General features: G+C 40.6%; 1 protein-coding gene across 2 annotated transcripts; it reads left to right on the forward strand.

The window, feature by feature from the left end:
- Positions 1-1,429: 1,429 nt before the first annotated feature.
- On the forward strand, positions 1,430-10,132 carry LOC117305334 (nuclear pore complex protein Nup50-like). Of its 2 annotated transcripts, none has more exons than XM_033790196.1 (7): positions 1,430-1,524; positions 4,346-4,508; positions 5,041-5,142; positions 5,587-6,301; positions 6,501-6,600; positions 7,297-7,412; positions 8,308-10,132. In XM_033790196.1, the coding sequence occupies exons 2-7, from the start codon at positions 4,434-4,436 to the stop codon at positions 8,568-8,570; spliced, it is 1,371 nt and encodes a 456-aa protein (XP_033646087.1). In that variant the 5' UTR covers positions 1,430-1,524; positions 4,346-4,433; the 3' UTR covers positions 8,571-10,132. The 2 variants fall into 2 exon arrangements, with proteins under 2 accessions (XP_033646087.1, XP_033646086.1); XM_033790195.1 differs by lacking the exon at positions 1,430-1,524 and adding an exon at positions 3,463-3,488.
- The last annotated feature ends 2,538 nt before the right edge of the window (positions 10,133-12,670 follow it).

A 12,670-nucleotide genomic window follows, 5' to 3' on the forward strand; every position in this document is an offset into this window, starting at 1 on the left:
TGTGCATATTATTATGTTGAGATACACAAAGTGAGAAGACTGGTCTTTGGCAATTACCAAAGATGTTCAGTGTTTTTAAGCAGACAGCGTTGCTAAACCATTCTCTGTAAAGCAAAAACTGGGCATGATACCAGTCACAAAATGGTGCATGGTGACATGGTGCAAACTGTTATCATTGGAGGCAAGAGGCACCAAGGCAATGTCCAGGGGTATGGAAGCAAGAGGCACCAAGGCAATGTCCAGGGGTATGGAAGCAAGAGGCACCAAGGCAATGTCCAGGGGTATGGAAGCAAGAGGCACCAAGGCAATGTCCAGGGGTATGGAAGCAAGAGGCACCAAGGCAATGTCCAGGGGTATGGAAGCAAGAGGCACCAAGGCAATGTCCAGGGGGTATGGAAGCAAGAGGCACCAAGGCAATGTCCAGGGGGTATGGAAGCAAGAGGCACCAAGGCAATGTCCAGGGGTATGGAAGCAAGAGGCACCAAGGCAATGTCCAGGGGTATGGAAGCAAGAGGCACCAAGGCAATGTCCAGGGGTATGGAAGCAAGAGGCACCAAGGCAATGTCCAGGGGTATGGAAGCAAGAGGCACCAAGGCAATGTCCAGGGGTATGGAAGCAAGAGGCACCAAGGCAATGTCCAGGGGTATGGAAGCAAGAGGCACCAAGGCAATGTCCAGGGGGTATGGAAGCAAGAGGCACCAAGGCAATGTACAGGGGGGAGGGGCATGGTGGAAATTGCCTCATGGAGCATCAAACCTGACTTTCTAGTTACAGTATTGCTACGTAGATAAAACTGGTAATACCAAACACAAAAGGAGTTTTGTGTTTTCATAAGCTGCTAATTCAATTGACCTTTACATTCTCTGATTCAACAACTCATTGAAAAGGCAAAGAAAGCTGTCTTAGTGTCACTATCTGTTTAAAGTTGTCCAAATGTCAAGTGGTTGTAAAACAATAGCCAGGGGCATCAAGTTAATTGCTTTTGCATGCCTACGGGAAGGATCATGTCATTGTGATTTTAGTTGACCTCGACCCCAAAGAGTAACTCAGGGAACGAAGAAGAGCATGTGGAAACAATGTTGAGTTATCGGTCATTCTTACGGGAATTCAGACGAGGGCGCATATTTTTTAGAAGTAATTTTAATTTAAAATGGCACAAATTATCAAGAAAATTGTTCTTTTAAAAGGCACACATAATCAATACATAATTGTTTGCCTGGGGGAATTTTCGTTAAGGCTGACCGAACAATAATGTAAGTGGTTAAAAGTGTAGATGTTTTTGTTTTTATTTATTTATTATTTTTTTCAGTGAAGGCCATCCTGTATATGGCTTTTTACTAAACATGGGCAAATAACCTAACAGTTGATGTGAAGTGTCCAGACACCTAACAATTGTTCATTGATGCAAGGGAAGGGCCTGCCTGGTTATAAGATATTTACTTCGTCTGGCGGTGCTTAGCTCAAAGTGCAAGTAATTACAATGAAGATAGTCGGCGAATGGAAGAACAAAAGAGAAAATAAAAGGTGAGAAACACAGCCCAAGATGTACTACCTACCATACATGACAAATATTAAAGCCATTGGACACTTTCGGTAAACAGTATTGTCCAAGGCCCACACTTCGTGTATCACAACTTCTATATAAAATAACAAACCTGTGAAAATTTCGGCTCAATCGGTCATCGGAGTCGAGAGAAAATAACGGGAAAACCCACAATTGTTTCCGCACGTTTCGCCGTGTCATGACATGGTGTTTAAAATAAATTCGTAATTCTCGATATCGAGAATTGATCAAAAAGTAAAGCATTTCATGTAATAATATTTCAAGAGAAGTCTTTCACCATTACTTTCTGTAAACCCTTTAAGTTATTTGTTAATCTGTGAAGTTGTATTTTTGTTCTGTACCGAAAGTGTCCAATGGCTTAAGTAGCAGTTTGCAAACAAAATAATGTCCGGTATATAGGGCTGTCAAAGTAAAGCCTTGGATTTGGAGCTGCAAACTGCGGCTAATGGTGATGTTTTGCATACATTTTGTACAAAGATAATTCGTCTAAAAAGGCTCACATGTTTGAGGTTCAGGGGGTTATACAAGTTGAGCTGAATACGAACACAGATCGATTCCAACCACCTTGGACCCTACTGCATTCCATTATAAGAATAGTACGCGTGCAAAGCGTGTGCAAAGCGTGTGCAAAGTGAACCGCGGGGTCCTTGCTTTTTCGTCTTCTACCTGAAGTCTGTTTTTAATCATTTTTTGATTGAGTGTTCCTTCCTCACTTCGCAACTCGTGTGGAATTATGACCTCGATATCTCGTTTCAATATAATAATTTATACTCGACTCGTGGAGGGAAAAGGTCGGTACCAAAGTGCGAGAAATCTACCTCGCTTGAATTTTTGTTTTTACTAAAGGTACTAAAATAATGAGCTTTAGTCAAATTATTTCGCTCACCAGAATAATGGTTACCAGCCAAATTATCATGTTTAGTGTATGTAGTTTATATTTTTGTATTTATATTCTTAGCAAGAGTCACATTTGTAACATTTATTCCACCATACGCAACTAGAACAAACATTTCCAAAATGTTATCAAGCACATAAAGGTCAAAAATATTTCTTTTACGGAAAAAAAAAATAACAAATTATATTGATTTTTAAGATCTCAGCCAAACAAAACGAAACCATAGCCGTTGTGTTTTTAAAAAAAAATGTGTAGGGCGGAATTAAAAAAGAATTAAAAAAGAAAAAAGGCCCTCCTCTTTCCTTTTGTTCCAAAAGGACGCTATACCTTTTTTTTTTTTTTTTTTTTTTTTTTTTTGGGGGGGGCGTATTTTAAACGTGATTTAAGAGACTTACCGTTTTATTCATTTTCATAGGGACTTTATCTATCTGAAATTGAGTGGATCACAACCAATTGGGTATTGCCTTGAAGTCCCTACTCGAAGGTAAATTCATTATAATTATAGGCTACTCCAACATTTATTGATCGGGAAGAACAAAATAAGGGCGAGAAGCACGTGCATAATGATTGAATCTATTTGTCAGAGTAATGGTTTTTGATAATAATATTCTTGACATCCGGAGAAACATTTAATTCTGAGAAACGATTCAAACAAGAACCTTTCCCCGGATCCCCTGTAGTTGCTGGCCTTATAATTGAGAAAGTCAAGAAAAGAAGGCTTTCTGCTTTATTCATAAGAGGAGTAATTAACGAAACGTGCTAATTGTGCCATGAAAACCATGGCTCTCTCATTAAAGGACAACCCCCCCCCAAGAACCCTCCCCCCTTCCAGCCCCCCCCCCCCCCGCGTTGACTTAACGTGTTTCGGAAACCAGTATACTGCCCTCTAACGGCTGATATGCGTTAATAAAATAATAGTCAGGTTCCCTAAGTACTGCACAATGCCCTGTTCGCTCAACATGTGACAAGTCTAGGTCATACAAGGCATTTCTTCCGCGTTAAACCACACACGAGAGCGAGTTTCAAACGGTATGTTTCATTGCAAATTTGTCAGGGAAAATTTACTGTAAAATCGGTTTTCTTTCACTAAATGATACATTGACATACACTCTTTATATCTCGTGATTGTTTTGTTGTGAAATACAGGTTTAATTTAAGCTCTAAAGCTAACGTTTACTTATTTTTTTATTCTAAATAAACTTTACTTTTTTTTTGCATAAAAACTAACGAAGACGAAGTGAACCGGCGGATAACTTTCCGTATGGCTTACTCAGTTTTACAAAAAGGGATATCTCATTGAGGTAATCTAGATACTAATTGAGAGCTGGAGAGGGGGGTCACATCAGTGATTGGAGGTGGAGACAGCAAGCAGGCATTACGATACACAACACAAAGGTTCTCAGTTGATTGACATAATTTTAGAAATTTAGTTGTCTAAAACTGTAAAAGCTAGTCTAGGTCGGCTTGCTCAACCAGCAGGATGTGGAAAACGGTTTTTCCTACCCATTTTTTATTCTAACTAAAGATAGCCTAATTTTTAGTTGCGATAGCGTAACCCTCCTACCTGCCGACGGCGAAGGTGCCAAAAAAACTCCCTGCTTGGCCAGAGCTGACAACTCCAAGCAGGGAGAGTTGTGTTGGGGACTGTTGTGTTCAGGGCAGTGATGATCTGTTTTTCATTGTTTTTAGTAAAAGAAATCCAGTTTATCGGCAAAATATATCTCGTATTTAAAACAAAAAAATGTACCGCACTACTCTGCAAGTCCAAAGAAGGTAGGGTCTATGGAAAAACAAAATACTTTGTTTAAACAACTTGAACAATTATTTATGATTAACTTTAAAATATGCTTAACTTGTTAACCTTCTTTTCTTTTCTTTTGATCCAGTTGTTGACTGTTACACCAGTTGTGCCCCAACAATTTAACCTTTGACATTTGACCTGTAAGTAGAAGCTGCACTAAAGAGTGGATCAACATGGCGGCCAAGCGGAGAGCTGGAAATTATCTGACAGATAGGAACTGGGAAGATGAGGATGAAAATGTTGAACAGGTAACACTTGGTTAAACTTTCAAACAATCGGCATATTTCTTGAGGAAACCCCCAAAACAACTCACAAATCGTGACAAGGGGGCAGGAGGCAATCACCTTCATTGCCTCTGTGGATCATGGCTGCAGACCACCCATTAAAAATGGTAGTTAAACAGAAGTAAATTAGAGTTCCAACTCTCCCTGATTCTGCAGAAAGCTCCCCAGAGACCGCTACCTAATGCCAGCAACCCGACACTCGTGTCATACAAATAGTAGAAGCTTCATAACTCACAGAGCTCGCTTGGATATCCACAAAAACCCATTATTTCCAAGGACCCTAGTAGAGTGGAATGCCCTTGACGACTCATTAGTGAACGCACCGAGCTTGACCAACTTCAAGCAACTGCTCCAATAAAATGTTATACCCCCGCACAAGCCTGGCATCATACTCTTATCGGGTCCAGCCAGTGAAAGTGAAAGTAGTCGCACAAGTCGCCCAGGCTAAGCATGTAGGCCATGACAATTATTTTCTGTTCACATTATTTGATTGCAGGCAGGCACATTTGAAACTGCGGGCAGCAAGGCAATGGCCAAACGCGTCATCAAGAAAGCAAGAAGACGAGTTAAAGCTGGGGAGACTGAAGATGCTGAAGATGTAAGTATTTATAATTAGTGGTCTTGTCAAAATCATCCTGATTGCAAGATGTTCTTAGTACTGAAATAAGGCATGCTGAAGACGTACATAAATGGTTAGGGGTCTTAATCTTGAGGTCTTAATAATTAAAATTAATTCAGGACAGGCATGACAGGAAGTCCGCTAACAAATCTCTGATGTCAATTTTGTTGTTGGATTTTATACCTTTAAGAGAAAACTCTTATAAAGGCTCACAGTTCTCTGATGTACTCAAGATTTGCCCCATGCCAATAAAATCCGCTGAACGCAGGCTGTATTACTCCCCAGGGAGCTGAAAAAGAATGTTATTGGCCCAGTGACCAGAGCACTGATGTAAAGATGATTGATACGGTTATTGTATATGCAAACAAGTTTATTGTTATTTTTTTTTAATTCTTTCTCGCTTACTTTTGTTTATCATGAAAGGATGATGTCGCTAAGCCGAGCCCATTCGCTGGATTCGCCTTCGGCGCCAACAAACCTTCTTCTGGAGGTTTCTCCTTCAAGTCCCAAACACCTGCTTCGTTCAGTTTGAAATCATCCACGGCAGAGAAACCCTCAGCAACAGACACAGCGGTTCCAACCACCATTCCAACGGGCATCTTTGGCGTAGCAAAGCCCTCCTCAACTAGTGATACTAATGGTACGAACGGGTCGAATAAGTCGGGACCTCCAACGACGTCCACAAGTAGCATGGAGTACGAGAAGAAATTACAAAACTTAAACCTGTCGGTCAGTTCCTGGATTCAAAAACATGTGACTGAAAACCCGGTTTGCGATCTCACCCCCGTTTTCGAGGACTACAAGAAACACCTCGCTGAAATTGAGAAGCTGAAGACGACCGTGGAGACAAACCAGAGTGTTGCCAAGCCGTTAACGACAAGTACAGCATCCAGCTTTTCCTTTGGAAAATCCTCCGACGTGACCGAAGTGGTTACCTCATCGAAAGTGGATTTCTCTTTCAAAGCCAGTGCCGCGCCTTCTACATCTACCCCCGCAAGCACGTTTTCTTTTGGGAGCAACGCCACTGGGAGTGGTTTTGGCTCCTCTGCAGCGACAACGGGGACCACTGGATCGTTGTTCGGGTCAGCCCAGCCGTTTACATTTGGCACGGCAAAATCAACAGATTCAACTAAAACAGGTAGGCCCCCCTATTAAACCTCAAAGGAAACTTGACCACTCATTCGTACACAAAGGGAACGAGCTTGACTCTTGGAAAGTTGCATTGCTTTGTCAGGAATGAACAGAGCTCAATAAAGTTCTCCCTTGGCCTTTTAATTGCCTAGAAAATTTTAAAGTTGACGGGCATTGTAACTCCAAGTTGATATTTTATTTTGTAGAATCACAAGTTCCTAAGCCGCAAGGGAATGACGAGGATTACGAGCCACCCAAAGTAGAAGTTAGTACGGTCACCGAAAAGGACTCCCTTTTCTCTAAGAGGTAAATATTCATGGCTGGAATTTAGCGTAAAATTTTTAAAGACTGTAGGGTGTGTCACTCAAAATGTTCACTGGATCAGAATTTGCTAAAGAAAGAGCTTTTTAAAAAGTTGTAAGGGAAGAAGTAAGGGAAAACTATCTCATTTGGACAGGTTTTTTTAGAACTGAGAAGTCTTCCGAACACCCGAACAATCTACTCCGCGGTAGTAGAATAAAGAAAGACAGTTCTCTAAGATCAAACTCTACCTTGCAAGTAGATACACCCATGGTGTTACCGCAAACCAAATTAATATTGATACCTCACCATGCAATGCCTCAAATCTCATTTGGGTTTGTTCATTTTAAGTTTCAGTTTTAGATGTGGGAGGAAAACCCCAGACATTTAAACCCAAGCAGTCGATTAGAAACTGAGAACCAAGTGCACGTTGTGCCATGGCGGGATTCGAACAGGGGTCCTAGAGGTGGAAGGCGAGGAAAGGTACCAATGCCAAAGACCAATCAAGTTGGGAGACCCTCAAATGACATATGAGGAACATGCATTAGGCGTGGAACGAGGTGCATGCTGGTCTAGCTGGCGATCAAATTTATCGCTAGAGCTGTACAAGCATTCATCAGTTAGCGCGTCTGCATTGGGTATTTGCGAAAAGGTCTATGTATACTTAACCAAAATTTGTGTTTTGATGACTTTTATTTGCAGGTGTAAACTTTTCTACAAGAAAGGTGATGGATATAAGGACAGAGGAGTTGGTTTGATCCATCTGAAGAAACCTGGAAAGTCATTACAGCTACTTGTTAGGGCGGACACCAATCTTGGTGAGTGTCGATACTTTTCAGTTTTCCGAGCCATGTTCTGAACCATTTTGTGTCCTGGCCGAGCCGTTAAGAGCACGGGATTCAAGCTCTGGTGTTTCTGATCAGCAGAGTGTGGGTTCGAATCCCGGTCTTTACACGGTGTGATGTGGTCGAGCTGTTTAAGAGCACCGGATTCAAGTTCTGGTGTTTCTGATCAGCAAAGTGCGGGTTCGAGTCCCAGACGTGATACCTGTGTCTTTACGCAAGACACTTAACCATTGCTTCATCCTTTGGATGGGACATAAAGCCGTTGGTCCCTGTATGTGTTATGCACGTAAAAGAACCCAGAGCACTTATCAAAAAGAGAAGGGGTTCTCCCTGGTGTTCCTGGTTTGATTGGCAGCAGATTTCGCTACAGCACCTTGTAAACCATTACATAGTAGAAGGATAAGGTCTCATAATTCAAACGTAGTCCCACATACCTTGCACAAGTACTGTATGCCTTGTATCTGGAATCAACTACCTCTTCACATCAAAACATCCACTTCTATTCACTCTTTCAAAACATCTCTCAAAACACACCTCATGTCGATAGATCCGTTCTTTTGTATTTAATCTGTTCTTTGTTAATTTTGTTTCTTTGTAATAGTGCCCTGAGCACTTTTGTGGATTTGTGCGCTCTATAAAACTTTGTTTAGTATTATTAATACTATTATTATTACTTGAAGCACCTTAAGCATCACTGAGTGACGGAAATGCATTCTGAGCTTTTGCTGTGGTGCCCTTTAAAAGCATTTCAATACAAGGTTATTCGTTCCTGATAGAAGTGCCTCTAAGCAGATAAAAAAATGCCGTACCCCTTTAAGAGCGAAGTTCAAGACCTGTCATGAATTGTTTGAAACATTTTATTTTTCAGGGAACATCTTACTGAACATCATGATCCCTTCAGCTCTCCCCGTCAGCAGACAGGGTAAGAACAACCTCATCATCATGACCCCGATTAACCCCCCAGTGGATCGCCTCTGCTCAAAGTGTAACAAGAAGTACCCCTCGCCCCAGGAGAGTAATGTCTGCGACAACGGCTGCAGCCCTGAGGCAACCGCTCTTCTCATCCGAGTCAAATCCGGCGACGAGGCCGATGAACTCCTCAAAGAAATCAACAAGTTAAAAAATGAGTAACCTGGTAAACTGGAGCCAGTACGAACAATCTGGAGTACAGCGCCCTCTGTAGTTTCCCCAGGCACATTTCTCAAACCTCGGCTTGGGCTCCGGCTCCGGCTCCGGCTCCAGGGGCCTCCGATGTTCGAACCACCAGTGCGCGACCAATACACACTGTCCCAAATAGTTTCTACTGCGTACTCTGCGTGCAGAGCCCTAGCCTGAGTTTGTATGGAGCCCAAGCCAGGGTTTGAGAAAGGCCACCAATGAGGCCATTTTTCCATCATGGGAAAAGATATTTCTTGTCATCTCGCAGTACCCGCCGCAGTCGCAAGTATTTTTAAGAGGCTGGCGAATGTATTTCTCATTCGTGTCGGCGATTTAAAGATCACTGAGTTGCGAGGGTGGTTATGTTTAGTTGACCGATTTTCTGATAATAATGTTATGAATTTACTGGCCTGACACAAAAACCACTGGCCTCAGACCGGTGGTTTGAGCCTTGGGGTCGATTTCACAAAGAGCTAAGATTTATCTTAACTTTTTCCTCATAGAGGGAAAGTTGATCACCTGCCGTGGGTTTATATAAATAGTGTTGAGCTGTCAACTCCCCTTAATTCTGCAGAAAGTTCCCTGAAAATAAACAAATCTTTCCAATTTATGATGAACAACTTCGAACAGCTCCCTGATTATGGAAAACTTGTACCCAACATGTTGAATGCATTCTAAATGCCCCCCTGATTGCAAGATGCAAATGGTGCCAGCTCTGAAAATAAACCAATCTTTCCTTGCTCTGATGAACAATTGAAAATATCCCTCAATATGGAAACTTTGTCCCTATTATGTTAAATGTAAGTAGGATTTGAAACTTTGCATGGTGAAAATACGATATGGAAAGGTTTGCGGCAACACCATGTAATGACTATCTCTAATGAGTTGGGGTGGTTCTGAAAAGAACCGTTGGTTTCAACTCAACAATTCGAGTATGAATGTATTTCTAAAGATTTGTCCCTGTTTGTTATACAAAACTCCCTGATTGCTAGACGCAATTGTTGGCAGCTCTTCACAGTGGATGTGTTTATAAAATTCACTTGTCAACAATATTTTTATTACTTACTTGTTTGCCTCTGTATATATTGTAAAACAATCGAAGCAAATATAAAACTATTATTGGAATATAAAAGCCATTTACGGTAATTTCAATTAATGAATGAATTTAATGTTTTCCAAACATTTGCTCAGGGGAGCTTAACAAAAACAAAAATACAAATGATTTGAAATCTGAAAGAAAAGTCTGCCTAGTACAGTGGTACGGTATTCCATTAAAAATAATTAAGCAGAGCATTTAGACAAATGTCCTGTTTTAGTACATTTTCCAAATACATTGTATAACCATCACCTTTTTAAATCTATATGTCTAACTATTATTAGCAGGTTCAATACTTCACATTGGCAATAGGCTTGTCATGTGAATGATGCCAATTTGCACTATATGCTTTGTCTTTGAAAGAGCAAAGGCACCAAGGCATTTTCTCCTTGGTAAAGGGCACCCTATGAAGAAATTCTACTGGAGCATTTTAAGGGCACCAAGGCAATGACCAGGGGGCATGGAGGCAATTGCCTTCATTGCCTCCATGAAGTATCAGTTTCTACTGGAGCATTTCAAGGGCACCAAGGCAATGACCAGGGGGCATGGAGGCAATCGCCTTCGTTGCCTCCATGAAGTATCAGACCTGCTTAAACAAGACGATGTATAAGGCCTGACTTAGATATCCTTTACGTTATACAATAGTTTAATCTTTATAATGAAAATGAATATGCAAAAAGTAATAGTTTTTACCCTAAACTGGTTTTCTCATAATTACATGTATCATGGTGTTTAAATCCTGTTAAATATAAGAACTACATTTAGTGCACAGAGAATGCTGGGCTCAATCTGTATCTGATGTGGTTAATGACTACTTGGCCCAAATTTCACAGAGCTGCTTAAGCACAAAATCTGCTTAGTTGAAAAACTCCTTGCTTTGTAAAATTAGATTACCGGCCCAGACTTTATTGTTATGCTAAGGAAATAACAGCTAAATACCAGTCCAGGCAATGTATATGGCATGAAATGTTTGCCAGTAACATTTATAAAATAAGCAAGCTATTTTCGTGCTTGAGCAAATTTTGTGGTTAAGCAGCTCTATGAAATCGGCCCCAGGTCATACTGAATAATACGCTTCGAAGTACCGTGGCTGGAAGCTATAAAAGGTTTACTTCGATTTTGTCATTGCGGCAGTCAATGGGCCCATTCATGCAGTTTTCTGCTTAGTAAAACTAAGCAGGATACCAGTCGCAGATTGAACATGTGGAAATGGTATTTTGGCTGGTAATCTTATTCTGGTAAACATATTATTTTTGCTGTTTGTGCAGCTCTCTAGGGCCCTCGTATTATCTCATCTTCTGAAAATTGATTTTGTATTTTGGCTTTGTTGATTTCCCCATTTTTATCACGTTTTCATTGTGAGTAAAGTTGTTTGTTTGTTAAGGCTCCTTTTTAACATTTTAGTTTAAATAAAGAAATCGAATCGAACTTGTATCACACTTGTGTACGGCTTTTTTCTCTAACGTGTGGTTGTTAAAACATACAGAATCAATTGGAGACTTTGTAACGCTAGGTGGCAGCAGACTTACCAGGTTAATTTCCATTGTTAAGTAGCTCTGAGCATGCGCATTTTTCGAGAACGATCAAATTAATTTGCCTGGTAAGGCTTCTGCTACCTATCATCCCCACATTTGGCTTCAACATTTCAGCTCAAAGAACAAAATATTGTTCTCTTCTTTTTTTCGTTTTTTTTTCTTTCTTTAATCGCTTCGGTAGTGGTGAGGGGCTGAATTTGGGATAGTCCCTTTTCTTCAATGTTTTCATTGCATACTTGTTGCTTCGACTCCCTCCGTGTTGGAATTTGCGGTTGGAGGAGATCTATTTGGGGAGGGTTCCATTTTTTTCTGGACATCAAAATTGCCACTGTCGTAGTGCTTTTCAACTGGAGAAATTTTTCTTAATCGATTCAGAAAAGGGAATCTTTATGTAAAAATCAGGAAACATTTTGAGGATGGCAGTTTTGGTGTACAGAAACAAAAATCACTCCCCTGCGTATTACGTTATCCTTTAGTATAGCGCACTCTGCTAGAAGTCAAAAGAAGAGGGTAGCTCATTTGCCGATCCTGTGTGCAGATGTGCGTTTCCATTGTTCCATCCGAGTCATTGTAAACCTCAATGCGGCTTGGTGACGTCATTGCTCAAGTGTATTGATTGACTGATAGGCCATGGGGGCTATTGTACGCTGATTGTTCATTAATACAAAGATGATCTTTATGGTTTCCAAAGATGGAATGAATGTTTTCATACCTTTAACACAATTGTTGATTGTCTTATAGCATCGCCCAGTCAGTTTCCCCTGTGGTAATCCGAACACTGAACAGTTAATAATAGAAGTGGCGGTACTTTAAGGGTTAGGACCTACTCACAAACACAATATTTTTTGTAAAATTTAATGTTTCACTGTTTGTGACGTCAGTTCATATTGCAGTTCCTTGAAACAGTGTGCTTGGAACAAAACGTTTTCGTAACGATGATTGGTGACTGTCTTATAGCACAATCCGATTGAACTGTTACTCACACACACACGAATTAGTTGATGACGTCAGTTCATTTTACAGCGCACATGACATACTATGATTGTGATAGTACTGCGCATAGTCTCACGTTCACCATTGCAAGAAGAGGTAAATTCACCGAATCATACTTTTTAGTTCAATGAACTGACCATAATTATTGATGCAGGCTGGTTGAACATCTTCGTGTGAGATACAAACACTTTGGTAAAGTTATTTAACTGTACATCGGTTCATTGTAGTGCGCGACACTTGGTAATTCTTTGAATATTTATAAAAAAAATCAATGAATCAGTGAATTTATATCGTGAATCAGTTCATTCACTTGAATCAGTGAATTTATTCATTGAATTAGTTAGTTCACTTGAATCAGTTAATCACTTGAATCAGTTAATTTGATGAATCATACTTTGAGTTCAATGAACTCGCCATGGTGCTGTTGAAGAGCGTCCTATCGTGCGGAT

This window comes from Asterias rubens, chromosome 22 (assembly GCF_902459465.1).
Source record: "Asterias rubens chromosome 22, eAstRub1.3, whole genome shotgun sequence".
Taxonomy (NCBI): Eukaryota; Metazoa; Echinodermata; class Asteroidea; order Forcipulatida; family Asteriidae; genus Asterias; species Asterias rubens.

Bases quoted from the DNA above. Each gene is read 5' to 3' on its own strand.
- LOC117305334 (XM_033790196.1), top strand. From the start codon at position 4,434: ATGGCGGCCAAGCGGAGAGCTGGAAATTATCTGACAGATAGGAACTGG. The intron at 5,143-5,586 runs GTAAGTATTTAT...TTATCATGAAAG, and splicing joins AGACTGAAGATGCTGAAGAT to GATGATGTCGCTAAGCCGAG. The intron at 6,601-7,296 runs GTAAATATTCAT...TTTTATTTGCAG, and splicing joins GACTCCCTTTTCTCTAAGAG to GTGTAAACTTTTCTACAAGA.